At 31.7% G+C, this 22,806-nt stretch overlaps 2 protein-coding genes across 2 annotated transcripts; both read right to left on the bottom strand.

Annotated features, from left to right (window-relative positions):
• Nucleotides 1-2,946: 2,946 nt before the first annotated feature.
• LOC120090022 (UDP-glycosyltransferase 91A1-like) lies at nucleotides 2,947-5,295 on the bottom strand. Its single transcript, XM_039047503.1, has 2 exons — nucleotides 4,673-5,295; nucleotides 2,947-4,097 (listed from the first exon to the last, which is right to left on the bottom strand). The coding sequence occupies exons 1-2, from the start codon at nucleotides 5,083-5,085 to the stop codon at nucleotides 3,089-3,091; spliced, it is 1,422 nt and encodes a 473-aa protein (XP_038903431.1). The 5' UTR covers nucleotides 5,086-5,295; the 3' UTR covers nucleotides 2,947-3,088.
• A 10,119-nt stretch (nucleotides 5,296-15,414) lies between these two features.
• On the bottom strand, nucleotides 15,415-20,276 carry LOC120092039 (receptor-like cytosolic serine/threonine-protein kinase RBK1). The gene is made up of 9 exons (XM_039050229.1): nucleotides 19,977-20,276; nucleotides 19,815-19,865; nucleotides 19,234-19,722; nucleotides 17,043-17,300; nucleotides 16,645-16,796; nucleotides 16,474-16,553; nucleotides 16,251-16,386; nucleotides 15,987-16,136; nucleotides 15,415-15,897 (listed from the first exon to the last, which is right to left on the bottom strand). Exons 1-9 carry the CDS (start codon nucleotides 19,987-19,989, stop codon nucleotides 15,730-15,732), a joined length of 1,497 nt encoding a protein of 498 aa, XP_038906157.1. The 5' UTR covers nucleotides 19,990-20,276; the 3' UTR covers nucleotides 15,415-15,729.
• Between the last annotated feature and the right edge of the window lie 2,530 nt (nucleotides 20,277-22,806).

Below are 22,806 nucleotides of genomic sequence, written 5' to 3'. Positions count from 1 at the left end.
TTGTTCCAAATTCCATTGTGAAAAAACATAAACATTTACAATCTAACAGCACAATTATGCATCAAGTCTAAATTCCAGCATGCTTCAAAAAGAAAATACAAGAGATTGAGTAAATGATACCTTTGAAGAACTTTTCTTCTAGTATTCCCTCAATCAATCAACAAAACATTCCATAGCACGAACACAACACGAGCAAATCCAACAAACAGCATGAACTGGTAAATACTCGATCACAATCGAGTTAAACTCGATACTCGACCCTCGAATACAAACTCGACACTACCACGAGGCTACCTTGGTATTCTCGATGTGAGAATCTAGGAGGTGTGGGCTCTATATGGATTTGATAGAGGGAAGGAGGAACTTGACGATCGGGTAGACAATCGAGTAAGTGGGAGAATGAAGAAGCCTATCGTATAGACTTGGGTACTCGATCGTTTAGTAGCGAGCAACTATCATATAGGATACTCGTTCCTTAATCGTTTACTCTTTCAAAGCTATTGTGTAACCTTTCCTTCTTACACCCTGGATTATGAAAAAATGAAAACAATTTTCATTTTATCCATCAATTATCAAAAACTGATTCAAACTTTCCACTAAGTCCGTTATTGGAGAAAAAGATAACCAATTATCTAATAATTAATTTGTTATAAATAAATATAATAATTAATTTATCATATTATATTTATAACCTATAGTTTTAATATCACATCATATGTAATATATAAACCATAGTTCTTTTTCTCCTTTATGGCATTTAATATAAATCATATTTATATTAATTCCTCTAATCAATTAATGTATCAAATACATCAAATCAATTATATCACATATAATTGAATCAATTTAATTATATCATATATAATCAAATTCCCTTTAATCTATGAACACTTCAAAATAACACTTCACAACTAAGAAAGTCTCTATCATGAATGGTGTTATATAACGAGACTAAACATTTCGTGGTTCGGTCTTATACAAACTCTTTTGTATTGAGCATCCCTGCTCGCATGTCTAATACATGAATGGTCAGGATCAAACCGTTTGTAGCACTTTACAACACTTGTAACATCTACAAAGCGAGCCACACTCATAGTGTTACCAGGATAAGGTTTCTCTCCTTTATCCATATACTACAGACCATTTAGATTATCACTTAAAACACGATCCACTTGTATGTCTTCACATCATGCTTAAGTTACAACGATAACCAGAGATCTTAGTTTATTGGTTTGTGATTAATGCAACTAAAATATCTCATATTTCATAGATTGGAGTGAATAAAATATCTCATATTATAAATCATCAAACTGTTTGTTCATATAGATGTTTACAAACTACAGGACCCTATGAGATTTTGGGCATCAACCCCAACACAAATCATACAATTGGGAAACGTAAGATAATAGAATTCTTACCATATAATAATAGTAAGCATCGTTAGGTGTGATAAATCTTCTTTTGATTGAATCGTACAAGGAAAAAATAATCATCTGATACAACTGGTCCATTTGTTATTTCTCCTTGTGCACAACGATCATGATGTGCACACCAGTGCGATATATGTTTTGCGTGAATTTGGCGCCAGTCTTGGTTGTGCTTACCTCTCATATCAATTTGGTGTAGTGCTGGGAGTGTATAGCACAACGATAGTACCGTTTGTCACCTACCGAACTGTCTCAACACACGATCTGGTTGATGCCATTCTACTATATAGAAGCATATAAAAGGGCTAATAGTTAGCCAAATGTCTAGATCATCACGACAATAATCAGGCAGTAATGACCAAATATCTTGCATGTATGGTGTCCAATTAATTTGGAAAAAAAAATAGACACCAAAAAAGTATGTAATATTCATTTGCATATTCATTTGTTACCTGATTGTGCATCAGTCGGTCAAATATTTGTTGGTATATTAGCAACATATTTGCTGATTGTTCAGAGGTAGCTAATATACCCCTCTATCTATATAAAAAAAAATACAATTAATTTATTTTATTACATAAAATAATATCAAAATAATTGTATAAATAAAATAATCCCAGGGGCATTGGGTGGACGCTAATCTGGGGCCTGTAATTAGATTTGTGGTGTTATAATGTTAAATCTTTCATAAGCTCATACTTGTAGCAGTATTAGTGGCCCCGCTATTTCCAAAGCTTGTGCATTAGTAGTCTTCTATAAAGTCATGCAAGGCAGACACCATCCCATGAGTACGCTTGAAATCAGACAATAGCGAAAGAAACATAAGATGTACTAGAGTGTTTGATTTGTCAGCAAACAAAAATCCTCCAATAAGAGATAGAGGAGATGGGGAAGAAAGTGAGAGAAAAGTCGTGGGGTAGGAATTTGGGACCACCAACTCGTGTACCGGTACACGAGTTAGAGAGTCGTGGACCCGATTCATGATTGCCTGGTCAATGTTGCATGTGGTAGTTTGGATGCTAGATTCACATGATGAGAAGGAAGTCGTGAACCTTGTCCATCATTTAGATGCTTACTAGTAATCATGTACAGGGTCCACAATTTCACTATGCTATTTTTGTCAATTTTTTCACCCATCCCTATTTTTATCAATAATTATTAAAATAACATTATTAAAAAAAAAAAAACTAAGATGATAATTAGTGACTTTAGTCCATTGAAGTACAATCCAATTTAGCAGATAAAAGTAACACCTATTGACTCAACATTGATATGTTGTCTATCAATTATCAATCAAGTTGCACCAAAATATTTTAGGAGACATATAATTGTTTCAATTAAACTTTTAAAAGTGAATGAATATAGATTTTTCTATTAATGTTATCTATAAAAATCGTTAATGTATCAATACTTATATTGAACTATTACAATTGATCCATTAGTGATTTTCAAAAGTAATCCTAACGGAGAGTAGTTAAAAAGTTTCAAGAATCGATCAAATTATAAGTCTCACATGACATTTGTCCAAACAAAGTATTTTATTCTTTATTCTTAATCCCTACATTTTCTTCTTTTCTTCTTTTCTTCTTTATTCTCCACTATCAAGTGTAAAGGAGAAAGAAAAGAGGCATAGAAATGGGAGAACAATCTCTTGGTCTCACTCACCTCTTGCAATTCCTATGCTTCTTAAGATAGTCAAGAAAATCAACTACATATTTATCTTGTCTCTCCTCATCAACAATCAAAGGTCTCACCTCTTTAACTCTGTCTCTGTAAATCCTCCCCTGTTCCTCCACCATCACCAACCTCACCGACTCTGCCACCGACCTTCTCGTAAACCACCCATCACTTTCCTCCCTCGGAATCGGATACCCAATTTTCCTCTCCTCAAGAAACTTCGCATTCAACCCTTGATCCCCAAAGAAACCCAACAGAACCATAGCTTTCCCGTACTTAATCCCTTCCATCACCGAGCTCCAACCACCGTGACAAACAAAACCTCCGACCGATTCATGCCCCAAAATCTTCACCTGAGGAACCCAGCTCCGGAAAACAACCCCACGCCCTTCAATTCGCTCCTCGAACCCTTCTGGCAACTGAATTTCGTCGCCGTCCGCCGGTCCCCGCCGAGTCTTCAGAGCCCAGAAGAATGGCAGCTCCGATTCTTCTAAACCCAGTGCTATCTCTGTAATTTCCGATTTCGTTGGCTTGGCCTCGGTTCCAAATGCCACGTAAATCACCGACCCCTGTTTTTTATTATCCAGCCAGTTTTTGATGAATTTCCATGGTTCTGTTTCGTCCTGTGTTGGGTCGTGTTCTGTCGTCGGGAAATGGCCGGCTGGAAAGACGGGCTTTTGGTAGATTTGGTTGAGGAGATTGAACCACTCGGGTTCGAATTCGTAGGAGCCTCTTATTGCTATAACGTCGGAGCTTTGAATGACGTCGGCGAATCGGTGGATATCAGAGACGCCGTCGTCGGTGGTATTCTGAGATAATTTGTCGAATATTTTCTTGACGTCATAGTATGGAAAGGACACCGTTGTGGGGAAAGGGATCCATGTGGGAGTGACAATGTAATCATCTAGCTTCTTGCGGCTGCCTTCTCCACCCTTCATCGCTGAAACTGGCCCCATGAATCCATGGAATTCCGGGTTTAAAGTGCTCAAGTACCTGATTTCAACACGAATTAAAACTTTTAAATTAGAATAGGGTTTCTCCACAATAGGACCTGTAAACTTTTAACATTTACAAATGTGGAAATCTAAAAATTAGGAATTTGTAAAAGAAAATATTTGAATCTAATTGCATCCAGTATACGTTAAATTTTTGTAGGTGAGTAGAAAAATCCATGATTAATTGCATCAAAGTCACGTCTTTCTATTTATTTCTAGATTAATCCATGATTTTCAAGGTTGAACTAAAATTTGAAAAACGAAAAAAATAAATTTCATTGTTGAAAAATTGATGGTTTATTATATATGCTTGCATTTATTTTTTCATCTAAATTTACAATCAAAATTAAAAGGGGAAAAAGGGAAACAAAATTTCCTTTCATAAGCTTACTAATTTCGTTTTAAAACCAATTAAAAAAAACTGTGGATTTTGTAATTTTTTCAAATAAAATTAAAATCTAAAAAGAAAATAATGATAAATAATAATCAAAATTATAAGTCTCACACGACATTTGAATTATATGTATGTGAGGTAATTTCGCTTAAACATTGTGGTTTGATTGAAGAAATTACCCGATCTTGACACCAAGTTGGAAGGCAATGGGGGGGAGCCAGTAAGAAGCGAAGTCATGGAGGATCCAATGGGGAGCAGAGGAGTTAAGAAACTCAGCCATGGGAATGTGCAGCTGATCATAGGACAATTTAAGGAACTTAACGAGGTGAGAAGGGAGGTCAGTGGTGGCCTCGGCGCCGTCGGGGAGGCCGGCGGTGGGCGGCAACGGGAGGCTGACGAAGGTGATAAAAGGAAGCAAACTAGAAGGGTGGATTTTGGGGAGCCTTTGGATGTTTCGAGGAGTGGAAACGAAGAAGACATGGTGGCCCTGTTTGGCGATGAGCTTAGCAAACTCTAAGTAAGGGATTAAATGGCCCATGGCTAGCCATGGGAACATCACTATCTTCAGATTATTGCCGGTTTCAGGAGCCATTGTTATACATTCATTTCATCTTCTCGTTTTAACAATATTTATAATAAACAAACATCCTTGGGAACTTGGGGGTTGGGGGTTTTAGTTATTTTTTTCTTTTTTGTTTGTATATTTTATGCCAAGTTGATCTTATTTCTTACCCGTTTTGCCCTTTGTGAAACTTGAGATTTTTTTAATGGGAAGTTAGGTCATTGCTGACTGGATTATAAGCCTTCATCTCCAAGTTTCCTTTATTATTATTATTTTTTAATACGATTGGAGAAGAGAATTAGAATCACGACCTTATGGTTACTAACACGCTCGAATATCAATTGAGGTATACTTGATTTGGTTCAAGTCTGCATTATTTTCAACTACTATAAACTTTTTCTAATCTGATATATATTTTATTGCTTCTTTTTTCTTTCTTTATGATTTTCAAGACATTTTATCATATGTAATTTAAACAATTTTTTTTGGGACCTTTAATATTAATATTGTTGTTTTCAAAACTTATTAGAGAAATATTGTTGTTTTGAAACTTATTAAAGAAATATTGTTGTTTTGGGAGTTCGAGGCTAGAGGTCGAATGTTGAGAACTCGACTAATGTAGAGGTCGAACGTCGAGAACTCGACGAACAAAGAAAAACTTGGAAACAATACATAGCCCGAAACTTCAACCCTCGACAAGGGAAATCTCGCGAATCTCACGTAGGTTGTCGAAGGTTGAAGTTTCGACACACATCCACCCTCGAGATTGCAGGTTTATTACTTTTCTTTTTCCCTCATAGAGGAAATAAAGTAATGAGATGGTATACTATATGTATCTGTGTATGGTATACTATATGTATCTGTATACTCGAGCTGCTTCTAACAACCTATGCATTTTGTTATCATTTCGAATTAGACGGAGGCTTGTGGGATTGACGTAAGGGAGTGGGGATGACTATATTTCTGGGAGCGAACTCCAGGAGAATATAAAGAGCATGGATACAAGTTATGCCTTGGAATGAAAGACAATTCCGAATTAGCTTTGTCTACGAACAAAATTTTGTATATTAGGTTGTCGAAGGTTATACACATGTCGAAACTTTAAAGTGATTAAGGAGATAAGTGGGCTGAAACAGATTAAGGAGAGAGTGAGATTCAAAGCGAGATTTTAGGAGAGAGCGAGATTTAGTTTATATTGACTAATATGACTAACATTGAACTTGGTAAAATGAAATGGTTGAATAATTGAAAAATTAGATTATTCAGGAATACACATTGAATTCTAAGATTACGCATTGAGTTTCTGGTAGTAGATCCATAATAAAAAAAAGTGTTTGTGATTGTTCTAGAAGAAATGAAAGCTAATAATCATTAATGGAAAAATAACAACAATAACAGAGAGAGCGAGATATTGAGAGAGAGCGAGATCTTAAGAGAGAGCGAGAGCGAGAGAGCAAGATCTTAGGGGAGAGCGAGATTAGAAAGCAAGATCTTAGGAGAGAGCGAAAGTCTTTACTTTATTTGAACTTTTCATAGAAATATATATATATATATATATATATATATATATATATATATATATATATATAAAGAGCTAATAATCATACTATAATTGAATAATCATTAGACAATAAATTGAATATATTAGATTATTATACTATAATTGAATAATCATTAGACAACAAATTGAATATATTAGATTATTATACTATAATTGAATAATCATAGACAATAAATTGAAGATAAATTGAATATATTATATTATTATAATGTAAAACTTTATTGATTACAAAAAAAAAAAAATTGAATATACAGTAGATTATTATAAAAAAAAATTGAGTATACAATAAATTATAATAAAAAATGAATATACAATAAAATGAATAATTAAATAAAAAAAATTATTTATTATTCAATCCCTAACTATCTTGGAGCCCGTCTTAGTAAATGAAGGACACTTCCTTCGATTATTGTCCCTAACTGGTTACTAAATCCACATCGTTGTCGAGTGGTTGGTTCTGTCCAATCCAACTCTCGTTGTGATAACGTGAACTTTTCGGTTCTACCAGGTCTTCTCAATAGCAATGGATCGGGATGTTAGATGGGCATATTAGAGTGCGTGATCTAGTAATCTTCATGCGGTACAGGTTGAAATTGAGGAGATTACGTTCCAGCACTACGTTGACAATTGTAGTAGTCCTTTCATAAAATCTTCGTAGTTTACATAGTTTAAAAGTGGAGCAAACGGCTATAAAATGCGAGCATGGAATGCTGAATGCTTGCCACTTATTACATGAACAGTACACTATCACTCTACAAGACATAGAAGTGTTACACTAGGACAGCCCACACATGTAGTCAACCAATATAGATACATGTTTGATCTGGTTCAAACCTGAACAGGTACATTACACTAAACCTAATTGATTATTTTATTCACATTTTTATTGTATTTGTCTGTAAATATTCTCTAATATAAATATTTTCGGTTGTTTCAGGTTATTTGGAGAGCCGTACAAATTATTTGTGCATTACGTTGCCTAATTTTTGTACAAATGGTCAAAAACATATGATGGACGATGAGTCCTCTCATATGTTTTCACATTGGTGAGGTGCATCTTCCTGACAGAGTTGATGAGACAATTTGGTTTTTCAGTAGGATGTGTCTCATCGCTTGTAATACTAAATCCATACTGCATGATATTGACCTAAGGACTGGAGATTGGTCCAAAAATGTTGCACATTTTGGTAGTGCGATGGCACTATCGTGCAAGGTTTATTGCAGTGGGGTTTCTTCGAAACAGTTTGACACAGATTGTCACTCCAGAATATATTCATTGGTATAATAATATCACAAGGCGCTACGTCACTCGTCCAGGAGCAGCTGTGGTCATCTGGTAAATGATGAATATTTATCTATTTTTTTTAATTTAAATATTTTCTAATTGTTTTATAATTCACAGAATCGAACAACAGTAGACTCCGTGAGGTTGCGAATGATTCGAACCAGGTTCCTTGCTATATGTTAGTGACAACCAAAGCTATATGGAGGAAATTCATTATATGTACGATATACCTATTGTTCCCTCCACCAGCTCCTAGAACGTAGAGGACCTGTTTCGAAAAGGATGAGTTTTGATGAAGTTGCACATAATGTGGAAGAGTTGCCCCCTATGAATGCAGACGCAGAGTCAAAATCTATTATGTTTGTCCGATTGATTGAGATGCCACATTTGGTTCAGGACATTGCAGACTCAGAGGCTGTCCTTCGTCTGCATATGTGCATATGACATGGGTCTTGGGGTCGTGGAGAGCATGCATAATGAATATTTATATTTATGAAGCGCCTGCAGAGTAATCAGAGCAACATCATAAAGAACCCGAGCACCTCAAGTTCCGGAAGTCTGATAACGACACATCAGCTCAAAAATTGACACAGTTCCGCCTCGTGGGACACATTGATTTTTGTTAATTATTTTATATAAATGAGATATTTAATTTATATTTTTTTTTTATTTTTATGAGTTATTATTTTTTTAATTTATTCTTTTTAGAGTTTAAATAAAATAATAAAATATTTTTAGAAATTGTTTTTATAAAATGGAAATTAAAAAAAAAAAAAGAAAAAAGAAAAAAGAAAAAGAGAGGATTAGAATGAAGAAGGTGGAATGTGTAATAATTAAAAAGAAAAAAAAGGGGGAAATTTGTACGATATTCTCGCTCTCTATCAAAATCTCGCTATTTTGCTCTCGCTCACGCTCTCACTCAAAATCTCGCTCTCTTAAAATCTTACTCTCACTCAAAATCTCGCTCTCTTAAAATCTTACTCTCTCTCATTATCTCGCTCTCGAATTTGATTGGGAAGTTCAGTGGTTAGAAAGAGATTCATTAGCTTGTTATTTAGTCAGACTTGCTGAGATGACAGAATCCGTAAAAATTATTCAACAAGCTTTGGAAGGAATTCCAGGGGACCTTATGAAAATTTAGAAATACGATCTTTTGATAGAGGAAGGTTTCCGAAATGATAATTAAACAGACTCAATAATAATGTTAGGAAGGGCAAGGTCTCCGGAATGATAATTAAATAGACTCAATAATAATGTTAGGAAGGGCAAGGCCGAGGGTTCAAAGTTCAATGTACAAATGAAAGGAAGGTCGAGAGTTCAAAATTCGACCTATCTAGGTCGAATTTTCAACCCTCGACTTATTTAAAAAATATATATATTTTTACAAATAGTTTGAAAACAACAATATTTTCCTAAATAGTTTCTAAAAGGACAATATTCTTTTAATTTTCCCTTTTTTTTGTTGTTCAAATTTTAACTCAATTGAACCGTTATTACATTAAAACAATGGGATAAAGTTGAATAAGTTACCCCCTTGATTAATGGGGAAATTGTAATAGGTATCAATGATTTTCTAGAATGGTAAATATAACAAAATGTCTAAATATGATTTTCATTTCTTTTAGAATTTCAATTTTTCTTCGTTTATGGATCAATAGGTCTATATGATATACTTTATATTTAGTATATTAATAGATTGATAAATTTTATTTTTGACATGTTATAAATTGATATATTAATTTATATAAAGTAGAGTATTTATACAAATGGAATATCATGATTTTAATTGTGTCATGGTGGAAGTTGTTTTTGGTTTTTTTTTCTTTCACTTTGGTATGGAGTTTTTTTTTTCTCATTCATTTAGTTTGAATTGATGGTCTAGTTTAGGTTTTTGGCATTACGTTTCCTATGGTTTTAAAATTGATATCTAATTTTCATAGTATATTTTAATTGCATTAATTATGTCAACTAATATACAAAATATAAGGTATATCAGTTAATTTGTTATAGTGTTTTTTCGAAAATTTGATATGATTTTGACAACATGTAATTTGCATTTAATTTGGTATATCAATTATATAAAGATTTCATCTTTTGTATATCATTTGACTAATATACTTTTTTTATAGAGAGAAAATCATATCAACAATATTATTGATATACTAAATATGAGTTATATCACTAAAAAATGATATATTTCAAGTATATCACTAAGGGGTTGTTTGGGACACTAAGCTGAGATATGATGTCTGAAATTCATGTCTGTGAAGTTCATATATCTGTGGAGTTTATATATATGTGTTTGGGGTTTATATATATGTGTTTGGGGTGTAAGGTTATTTGGTTTGAGTTCATATATCTGTATTTGGGGTGCAAAGTTATTTGTAGTGTTGGTTCATATGTTTGAGGTATCTGGTACAGTTTTTTGAACTCCAAAATAATCTGCTTTTATGATGATTATTTTTGTTTTGAAACTTTTTATTAAATAATTCTACTCATATTTGTGTTGAATAAAATATAGATTGCAATTTTTTTTCTTTTAATTTTTAAAGTTTTCTTTCTTTCTTTTTCTTTTTTGGCTAATGAACAACAATTAACCTATTACATTTCTTGCAGGAATATAGTTAAATAAAAATGGAAAACCAAAGAGAAATCAAATTTTTTTATTCCTAATTTTTTCCATGAATTTCATCATCAACTTCTTTTTCTTCTTCTTCATGTTGTTGCTCTCTATCTTTACTCTGCCATTAATTTTTTTAATTGAATCTCCTTCATCATCTTAGCAGCCAATGGAACTTTCAATTCCTCTAAATTTTGAGGATCATCAAAGAACAAATCTTCATTCTTCACTAGTTCTTGCCAAAAAATGTTATAGGAAAAAAATCTTCATTTTCATTGTTTTTTTTTGTTATGTGTTACATACTTTTCAATTGCATATATATTTTTTGAAATATTATACTGTTACATACTACTTGTAGTCGGAGGTGGTTATCGGAGTTTTTTGTCAGAGGTGATTGTCGAAGCTCGGAGTTGGTCGTCGAAGTTGCTCGCTCAAAGATGGTCATCAAAGTTGATCATCGAAGGTGATTTGGAGTTTGTAGTCAGAGGTGGTTATTATAGTTGGTCATCAAAGTTTGTTGTCAGACTTGGTCACACGAAGGTGGTCGTCAGAGTTGGGTCATTGGAGTTATCATCAGATGTGATTGCCAGAGCTCAGAATTGGTTGTCGGAGTTGGTCGCTGGAGTTGTCATCGGAGGTGGTTGTCGAAGACTTAAGTTGGTTCCCGAAGTGTGACAGCAATAGTAGTCGACAATGGAGGATGTATGGAGCCATTGAAAATATTGGAAGAAGGGAGAATTGGAGTGAGTTGGGGTGAGTGGTAAAATATACCAAGTCAACTCAACTCATATTGGTGACCCAAACATCTTCTAATATTTCAATTTTATATCACTAATAATTTAAAATGCATTTCAAACTTATCATTAGTGTATTGTATGAGTAGTTTATCATCACTCATTCAAAATCGGTTTAAATTTTGATAGTTGGTATATCGATAGTATATTAGTAGTCATTAAAAATTCACTTCAAGATTCAATTGTATACTTATAGTCATTAAAAATTCACTTCGAGTTTGTCATTGGTGTATAAATAGTACATTAGCACCAACTGTAAATTCATTTCAAGTATAACATTAGTGTATCAATAGTACATCAATTACATTTATTCTATCTAAATTTCAAGTATAATATTGTATATTATTAGTATATCAACGTCAATTCAAAATCTATTTCAAGCATAACAGTGATGTATCATAAGTATATCAGTACTTCTTAGAAATACATTTGTTCCAGTATATCAGTAGTAAATAACCATAATTTCAAAATTTAACTCCAAATGTAACATTAATATATCAATAATTTATCAACATTCATTCAAAATGATTTCCAATAGGACGAGTTAAACTATTTTAAATCGATGACGATGATGTACTAGAAAAATATTACTATAAAACAAACGAATAAGAATTCAAGTTAAGTCCATAAATAATTGTTGATCGGTAAATCTAGTATAATAAATGTTAAATTTGATACCAATTGAATAACTAACTGATCTACCAAATACAAAGTATATTAGTTGACCGATAAATAAAATATAAAGTATATCGATTAATAGACACACCAAACATAAAGTATATTAGATATACTACCGATATGCACGCTTATCACCAAAGAGGGTAAAGTTAGAATAATAAAAAATGAAAACCAGTACTCGACGAGATTTCCAATAAAAAAAAAATATTGATTCGTTGAGTGAACTTGTATTTACATTGATTTGTAGTGTAAGTAGGTACTATCTCTAATATATGTTTCCTTTGATGTTTTCTCTCAAATATTGAATGAAGCTTAGGAAGTTGTAATTTTGAGATCAATCAAAGCTTTAGTTTTTTGAAATTCAAGTAAACTTTAGTCTTTCAAGTCTTCAATCTTCAGAAGGTTGTAGTTTTGAAATCAATCAGAGTTTTAGAGTCTTAAGAGTTTCAAAGCTTCAATTCTCAAGTCTCGAGAGCTTTAGTATTTTATTGTCAATTCTTTCAACCCCCATTAAATGAAGGGGTAAGACCTTTATTTATAGAAGATTTCCATGGACCTTATATGGACTTGGGCCCATTTACTTTTGAGCTCAAAGATTGTGCTTGGGTCTAGACTAAAGTTAGGTTTAGGTCCAAATTCCTACCATAGGCTTGAATTAGGTTGGATTTCAAACTTAAACGATTTGACTACTCAACGATGTGATATAGGCTTAATCATTGTTGAATTTGACAAGCCTATAATTTTGACTATATGGGCAAAAAGGAGACACATGATATTTATTTTTAGTTAGCTCCAAACTTTAATTTAAGGGCACCATAACTTTTAATTGACTATAAATTTAATAAAATTTAGCTTTTGGGATGACATGAGAAAATTTGGTTGGCCAAAGTTTCTTCTCCCACAAAGGCCTCTTTTTGAAATTTATGCACGCTTACAGTGCATTTTGAAAATATTGCAACTTGAGCAATAATTTCGGCTTTTGATGATCCAAATATGAATTTGGTTTGTAAATTGATTTTCTACTTTGTACATATTTGCATCCATTGGCCAAAGCATATATATATTGTTTGGCTTCATCAACAATACAAATTTGCAATAAAATCACATAATTTTAGATAAGATTTGGGAATTTATTAGCCCATTAGGTTTTATTTAGAATTTGGACCGAATTATGTAGAATATAATCTTAATAGAAACGAGACTAAAATTAAAATATAGAGTATATATTAGTACGTGTTCTAAATGCATTTTGAATAAACTCATAAATATTTTAAATAAACCTAGTATATATACATTAAAAACGAAAAACAAATGAAAACAAAGATTTGTAACCATAATTTTACATTAAATGTAGTCCACAAAAATTGAAGATTCTAGATTTTAGTCACAATCTGAAATCTATAGAACCAAGTGTATATTTACAAAATAACTAAATATATATCCCAATTTCAAATATATACTTGTGTAAATATGACAATGTATGTGGAATATATATCCTAATAAAAACGATGCTAAAATTAAAATATGCAATATATGGTACATAACATCCTTAAATTTATACTAGTTTTAAATACATTTGGAATAAAACTTGTATATATTTGAAATAAACCTCGTATATATACATAAAAAATGAAATATAGATGAAAAAGAATATTTGTAACAATAGTTCTGCATTAAAATTAGAGATTCTAAATTTTTGATCAAAATCTCAAATACGTAAAAAAGGAAAATTTATGACAAATTTGTAATTAATTGGAAAAAGTATCGTTCAAAAGAAAAAACTCCTAAAATCAAAGAAATGATATTATGACAAAATCTTCTATTAATGAAATATAAATCGAATTTAATAAATACTAAATTCGGTTTGGATTTTTTAAATATTTTAATTATAAAGTAATATAAAAATTTAATATGAGAAAGAATGTATTATAAAATAATATAAAACCGAAAATATTAAATAAAAATATACAATTGATGATGACATATAATGAAATTAATTATTTAAAATTGTAAAATAATACGAATATTTAATAGGAGATAGAATGTATCGTGAGATTAAAATTGTCCAAAAATTTTGAAAATCTAATTATAAAATATAATTAAAGTTTCAAATGTTTCCTCAATTTATGAATTTGACCCAATAGAGATCACCTTTTGAATAGACTACTGGTAAATTCTTTTTCTTCCAACTTTACCCAAAATTCTTTCGGCTACAGAAATCTTTTCCCTTTGACTTTTATTAAAAACCAGTGCAATTTTTTTTTTTTATCTTCTTCTTCCTTTTCCGATTTCCATAGCAAGCTTTAGATTCGATGGGATTTTTATTTGTTTTTTTTATTCTTCTTCTTTCTTTGTCTTCTGCTTTTGATTCCATTTTTGGATTGTTTTCTGTGCTTCTATCTTTTTTGTTTTATTGCATGATCGATAGGTGAGAAAGGTACACCAATTATTGTTATTGGAAATTTATATTTAGATATAAATAAAATGCGGAAACTAAATTATAAAAAAGATTACAAATCTACATGATAGAACAAAAAAGAATAACTGGTTTACCTCAAATTCGAGATTACGTTCAGTCTTCTACCATTGCATTCGAAGATTACAAAGAATCCTCAAACTATATCACAACTCTACTATTTATCTTGAAATTAACAGTAAAGAGAAATCATCGAGACTCTTATATTTCTCTCATTTTCCCACTGTCCACGTTCTCGCACACAAAGAAAGCAAGTTGCCGTAAGAATATGTGTATTTTGGTTCCTAAATTTTTAAAATGTATATTTTTAGTATGTGAGTTTATAGAGATAAGTTTAAAAGGTACAGTAGTTTTCTTATTAATTTAAATTAGAAAAACTATTTCTTTTAAAAAATACCTGTTTTATCTAATTTTTTAAACTTATTTTTTAATGCAAAATGTCATATAATTATGTAAAATAACTTTTTTTTTTAAAAAAAAATACTTCAATGACCTTTTAAACTTATTCTAACTTTGGGACTAAAAAGATACATTTTGGACTAAATGCTAAATACTTGTGAACTAAAAATGGAATATCTAGAGAACTCAAAGACCAAACACACCTATTCTTCAAAATTTGGAGATTTGAAAGGTAAGTTTCCCTAATTTTTTTAATATTTATGTCCACTCCATCTTGTTTCAATAATTGTTTTGGTTTTGTATTTTAAAATTAACCGACATTGTGTTATTATTTTCTAATCAAGTATTAAAGTTTAGTCACATAATATTAAGAGTCTGTATCTTTTATGGGCTTAAATAAGAGAAATAAAGTTACTTGAAAGCGAACATAACTCATCATATAGATGTGTGTTAAAGACTAATCTCTTGTAATTCGGATTTTTCAACCACTATTATACAAAAAAAAAAAAAAAAAAAAAAAAGAAAAGAAAAGAAAAAGAAAGTCACTTCCAATAAAATAAGGGTATCACAACCATATAAAAATCAATATACAATTTCTGTTTCTCATATGCCAACGAATATGCACATACATAGATATATATATATATGTGGTATATATATATATTTAAGCGGCCCTTCTACCATCTCTATGTGTTTGACAAAAAGAAGAGCTCTTCAATAGGCATATAACAGAGCCATAAAAGTGACATTGACTTGTGTGAACATTATCTCAGCCTTTGACACAATTGCATAGGCATCATTTCATATAACTTTCAACACAAACAATTTAGCAATTTAGAAGAAGCACACAAACATAAGGCTTCACTCCAAAACGAGCTCCCTGTGACGACTAAGGTCGTTCAAGTAGTTCGAATTACTTGTGTAATCTTCGAGGTCGCAGGCTTCCAAAAAGAACGATCGATCCCCATCCATCGACTTATGTTTTAATTGATCTAATGGTCCATCTTCTCCATTCAGCAGCTGTACTACCTACACTCCCACCACCACAAAACTCAAGTGAGAACAGTGAGATGTATGGAGATATCAGATGTCCATTCCATGAGACCCTCCCCCCTTACCCGGTTCATATGTGGACGCATCGACGACGAATGGTTAATGCACATTGAAGCTGCTAACATGGTTCGTCTCATTTCGGTTTGATCGTACTCATCTCTTAACTTTGGATCTATTAATTCCTTGAAGCTGTTGTTATCAAGTAATGGCTTTGCCTGCAAAATTAAAACCTTTTCTAAGTAGCATACAACCCACGAATCAGTCAATACTAACTTATTAAGATGCTTAAACATAAATACTACTTAAAGCTATGGAGCTACAAATCATACCCAGATCACAAGACTTTGCCGACTCGAATCAACTGCACGACGGCCAGTTATGAGCTCAAGCAACAAAACACCATAAGCGAAAACATCAGTCTTCTCATCCACAATTCCATGCATAAAGTACTCTGGAGCCAAATATCTGTGACCAATTTAAAGATCTCACACTTGTAGATACAATCTTGTTATAGTAATCAAGTCGAATCGCATAATCATATAACTAACTCACCCGAATGTACCCTCGATGGGGAAGACGACATGGTGAGCCCAATTTTCAGGTAGCCACTTTGCCAATCCAAAATCAGAGATCTGCAAGGGAAGAAAGGGCATTCATTGTTATGCAAAAAAAAAAAAAAAATGCCGAAAACTCCTCGATGCTCCGACCGGATAAAAGTGTTACCAGTGGTTCGTAGTTCTCATCAAGCAAAATATTAGAGGCTTTGATATCTCTATGAATGATGCGCCTCGGACATTCACAATGAAGATAGTTTAATCCTTCTGCTACACCAACAGCCACCTTAAATCTTATCTTCCATTCTAAAGATTCCGCACCTGATTCAAAGCATTACCTTCATCAGCCAAACATACCTTTTTAAAAGATTGGTTTTCCCTTGTCCAATTCAATCCAACCTATACTTTTTGAATGTGTGTTTTAACTTCAATTTTCAACTCACTACTAATGTTAAAACAGACATAGCTAGAAGTGGCCTAATTTGTTCATTCAAATGAATTTTTCTTTTATAGTGCAGATCCCCATCGTCGAGATTCTAATACAATACTTATAGGTGAGTGACGAACCGAAAAGGGCCGAGGCAAAGCTGCCATAAGGAATGAATTCAAGGACAAGGTAGAGGCCACCATCAATTCCAAACCCGAGCAACCGCGCAGCATTCGGGTGGTTTATATGGGCAATAATTCCAAGTTCTGATAAAAAATCAGCAGTTCTTTCCTCATTTTCTTTCTCCTTTTTCATAAGTCGCTTAACCGCCACGACTTGGCCATCGGATAAACAGCCTTTGTAAACCTCTGCTTGTCCTCCTTTTCCAAGCAAGTTTTCTGAAACAGTTTGAAGCATAAAATTATGAATTTAGAACCATAAAGACAACCAAAACATATTTACACTTGAGTCTGAAAAGTGGTTGGGTTTTATTTGGTTATGAAAGGCTACAAACACTGAAAGAAGACAAGGGACCAACTTGTGAAGTTTGATATTTATGAATTGAAAACTGAATATATTGACTTTCAAAGCTAAATATTATGACAGGTTACTAACCTAATTTCAGTTAAAATACCAACTACTTATACCAGTTAACTATTGTAAATCTTCAACCTACCCATGTAAGTTATTCAAACTTATATTAAACAACTTTATTGGCAAGAGACTTTAGACCAAGAATGCAATAACTAAGGTTGCAAAATCTCATTTGTCAAATATCGTTTAATGCATACTTAAATGCCCTTAACTTTATGGGTGTAAGACCAAACAAATCACTATCATGTTGATGGAAGGAAAAATAAACCATCTTACCAAATCAAACACTTAAATACATCTTGAGCTACAATCATTTTTGTACAATTTATCATCGAATCCAGATAAAATATTAAATTTATATAGAATAGAGCATATTTAATTTATATTTCTAAAGAGATTTGGAGCACCCACTCTACTTTATAAAAAAAATTAGTTTTTTTTCTTGAAAAGAAAAAAAGAAAGTCTATGGTGGTCTTGCTCACTCAATCTCTTGACATGGGACAGAGACTAGATGAAGCTAAAATACTTGTCAGAAAAATTAGAACCAACCAACGACAATCAGCCATGACTAGCGGAAACAAAGAAACATAAACAATATTGACTCAATTTTATAGACCAAGATTGAATTATAAATGTTGATTATGAGGGTTTAAATAAATCATTTTAAAAAAAATTAAAATATTTAACTACTACTCGAAAATAACTTTTCAAATTTAATTTTAAACCATTTTTATAAAGTGTCAAAAATAATAAAGTGTACACTTTGTAGCTTACAATGGTGACAAAAGGTTAAAAAGGGAATAACATTACTGAAGTTGGAGATTTCATTACATACTGAGCCATAATGCCACGTGTAGATAATTTATTAGCCCAATACAATTCCAAAGAGATTAAAAAAACCACAAAATAAATATTGAAATATATAAAACCAAACCAAGAATGACAAACTCAAATTATAGTTGGAGATTTTTTATTTATTATTATTATTATTTTGTCGGTGTGAGCGGTTATTCAAGCATTCAACTTTTTAATTGATGGTAAATGTTTAAAGTAAATCAATCTTTTTATGCTATTTTTTTAATATAATAACTGTAGGGAAATTCAATAATCTCGTAATCTTTGAGACATTATGTCAATTGAATTATATTCATTTTAATAATTTTAATTTTATTTTTAAAATTTATCAATTTTGTTACATTCAAACCATCTATGGTTAATTAAATTTAAGTTCATAAATAATGAATTTGTGGGATGTACAAAAATATGTATTTGTTACTTACTTTCTCAAAATATTCTAAAAATTCAATTTAAAATTAAATTTACAAATACTACCTTTTAGTTATTATATATATTTGTTATTTACTTTCTTAAAATGTTCTAAAAATTCATATACACAAACAATTCAAATGCTAAACGGATCTTAAAACTTTAATATAGAAAAAGTGAGAAAATAAACATGATTTTTAAGAAGCTAATTGAATGCATTTCAAGATACACCTATTTCTATGCATTCTACTTTCATTATGCATATTAAAATTATAATTAAATATTTGAAAAATAAATTAAAGAAATTTTGTCACAAGAAAATTTGTGTCTAATAAGTACAAACTAACTTAGAAAAAGTTATTCAATATGACAAAAAAAATATATATTGGAGAAAAAAATGAAAAATGGAGGCTATAACTATAACTAAATTTGTAATTTTGAAAAAAAAAAAAAAAGAAGGGAATTTAATACCTTGGCTGAAATTGTTGGTAGCAGCGGAGAGCTCGGAGAAGCCATAGTTCCTCCATGAAGGTTTGCAAAAGGGAATATCATCGCTGGTGATAGCGTCATCGGCACTCCGAATCCTGGCCAATTTCCTCTTGAAATTCTTCCTAGAAATCTCATAACTGGCAGCAAGTAATGGAATGGTGGAGAATCTCCAAACCGATTTTTTCTTTATGCATCCGATCATCGTCTTCCATGGAATTCCACCACCCTCTTGGAGAAGAACCGCCGGTATTAACTCCTTGTCTGCCACTGTCAAGGTGCCTTCTCCGACCCCTCCGCCGCCACTGCTGCTCTCGCTCTGGTCCGAATCCGTCCCCACAATCGGAATCTCAAACACACCCCTCGGCGAGTTTTCACCGCACACATATTCCTCCTCCACCGCATCTTTCACTTTCATTCCTTCTTCTCCTTCTTCTGTCTCTTCCATTTCCTTTTTTCTTTTTCCAACCTCCCCTGTTTTTTTCACCAATCCAACCAATTGTTTCTTCGAGAAAAAAAAAAGCAAACAAAATAAAACAAAACAAAAATATGGGAATAGAATTTACCAATCTCCACCTCCGATTCTGGAATCTGATCTGTTTGAGCTTGAATCTCCACTGCATGAATAGAAGAAGAAAGAGAGATGGGATGAAGGAATGAATATCATCTGAAAACAGAGAGAAACAGAGAAGGGCAATGAATCAAAATGAAAAGAAGAATGGATTTACCTTGGACAGTCATGGTAATGGATTTGGGAAAGAACAATAAGAAGAAAGAGATGAATGAATCTCCTCTAAAGGGGAAAAAAAATTGAAAAAGTGGAATCTGAAGATGAAATCAAAGAAAAGGGGAAGGAACCTCCGTCACATGATCTGGGGATCAGAAATGGAAGCTCCCCCTGGATAGAACAGAAGGAAATCAGAGAGAGAGGAAATTGAAAGAGGAAGAAGGGGGTGGGTATATCTTTAGGAGGTGGTTATTCTTTGAAGAGCAGAGGAAGCCAAGGAAAACCAACTTGGAATTGGAATAAAACACATGCCCCTTATTTATACTCACACTTCCTTTCTACTTTAGCGTCCATTGGATAATAACCCTCAATTCAATTTTTAATTTTTTTTTTCTTTTTTAAACACTATTTTTTTTCATTTTTAATTTAGTTATGGAAAATCCTTTTATGTGGCCTTCGGATAAGATGTGGAGTTGTTTAGTCGTGGAAAATAGTGCAACAAGTTAATAAATCACGACATAATAATGATTAATTGCAGTCTAATATCATATCTCGTACACCCTTTTTTTTTTAACGTACAAAGAAAAGATTTTAAAAATCATTTTAAAAAAACAAAAACTACCCTGTGACAATTTTTTACTATACGCCTCTTGGGTTGCACCATCTAAGTATTTTACAATATTTTTTTAATCGTGGGACCTACGAATATATGGGCCAAACTACTCCTCTTGGAACCAAAATATGTGACATTCATTTTTTTTTATTTAAAAGGATGATTGGTAACTATGTTTTCATATTTTTAAAAATAAAGTCAATTTTGCTAAAACAATTAAAGATTCACATTCTCATCTTTTTCTTTTCTTTCTGACATATGTGGGATGGAAAAATTGAACATCTCGATATTTGACATACTAGTAGGGTTAATTTTTTTTTTCCACATAAGTTTATCAAGTGAAGTAAAAGATGTGACTTTGTCAAAATTTTGAAATAGTTTATTAAATATTAACAACTAAAATAATTTGTTATAAGATACAAATATTAAAATAAAATGTTCGAAATATTAAGAAATAAAATACTATAAGTTTACAATTTTAAAGGTTTAAATTATTTACTTTTCATGGAATGTTTCTTTTAACTATAATAAACGAGATAAATAAAATTTGAACTTCCAATTTTAAAGAAAGAGAATAAATGTCTTAACGATTTAGTTCTATTAATGTATCGATCACTACCAGACATATTTATTCAATAATGTACACATTTCATATTAACTAACCTAAAATAATATACCTTTAACAAGAAAAAAAAACTTGAATTAATACACCAAATGTATGATTTTACCATAAATTTGGTAAGAAGGAACATTCAAAGTATATCTAAGAAGACCCATGAAAAAGGGCTATCATAGATTCCCCACAAACACACAAGACTCTATTAAAATGATGGAATCTTATTATCTGTCTCCCCAAGCAATCTCAGCCGTTAAATTTTCCTCGTGGATTTTGCCGTAACTGCCGCACCAATCCATCCAGAACGCCGAACATATCCGAAAACCAACCGTCCGTAAGTATTGTATATCTGCAGGGGCAAATTTGGTAGTTTTAGTAAAAGACTTATTTCCCACGTGGATGCCTTCGAGAAATCGCGGATTTTGATCCAAAAAGTTTTTTCCAATTTAATAGTAACATCATTTTTTAAAATATACTTTTTAAACATTTTTTTCATCTTTTCAATTTTAAGTGGGAGATCTACCACGTGAAAATATCATTTTACCCCTCAATAAATGGTCATTGAATATGAAATCACCAACTTACGTAAATCACATATCTTAAATTAGAAACTTCAATCTTTAATTTCACATTTTGTTTTCGAGATATAAATACTTTATGTGACGTCCCAACTTTAGAGGGGAAAAAATAAATTAGGGGTTTTGAGAAGACTTACCCTTGAAAAACCAAAACCTTCTTCACGAAATCCCTTGAACTGGTCACAAACAATTCGTATAGGACACTGCAAAGAGATCTCACAGATCACACACGACAGAGAGTCTGTGTAAAAACAAAATTATGAAGAGGATTAAAATCACGTAACAACTTCCCACTTCCTTCCACGATCTGATGAGAAATATATGATAACTAATTTATTATATATATATATATATATGTTACATCATATATAACACATAACCTATAGTTCTTATATTGTATCAAATACAATATTACATATAACTTTTAATTCTGTCATCAATGTATAGTATTTAACATAAATCACATTTATACTAAATTTAGTTATATGAATCTCATCCATATAATTAATATTTAAATCAAGTTCGAATTTAATTTCTCTCTAAATAAACTTTATACTATAATGTACAAAATACATTATATTAATTATATCATATATAATTAATTTAAATTTAAATTAATTACATCACATATAATCAATTCCATCAATTAATTTGAACAATTCAAATTAATCGAAAATCAATTCTTAATAATTTCTGTTGAGCTATAGAGGGGATCTTATGAACATGTAGATTGAAGCTCCAATGGTACTAAGCTCCAATGGTACTTGCATAATTAATTAAACTTCTTTAATTATTAATTAAATTATTCGACATATATTAATAACCGACCACTCCACTAAAAACCGACAACTACACTCTTTACACTAAAGATATATTTCTGTGTCCATTGGATATAACCAGTCAACAGTGTGTTAACTCTTCACAAATTGCTCGTAAGTACAGTTGAGCCAAAATTATCGTTTTGCCCCCTGTAGTTATATCTAACTCCTTAAGTATCACTTATCCCTCTAGTGAATAATAAATC

This window comes from Benincasa hispida, chromosome 11 (assembly GCF_009727055.1).
Source record: "Benincasa hispida cultivar B227 chromosome 11, ASM972705v1, whole genome shotgun sequence".
Taxonomy (NCBI): domain Eukaryota; kingdom Viridiplantae; phylum Streptophyta; class Magnoliopsida; order Cucurbitales; family Cucurbitaceae; genus Benincasa; species Benincasa hispida.
The sequence above is the reverse complement of the archived record's forward strand: the minus strand, read 5'-3'. Positions and strand labels throughout refer to the sequence as shown.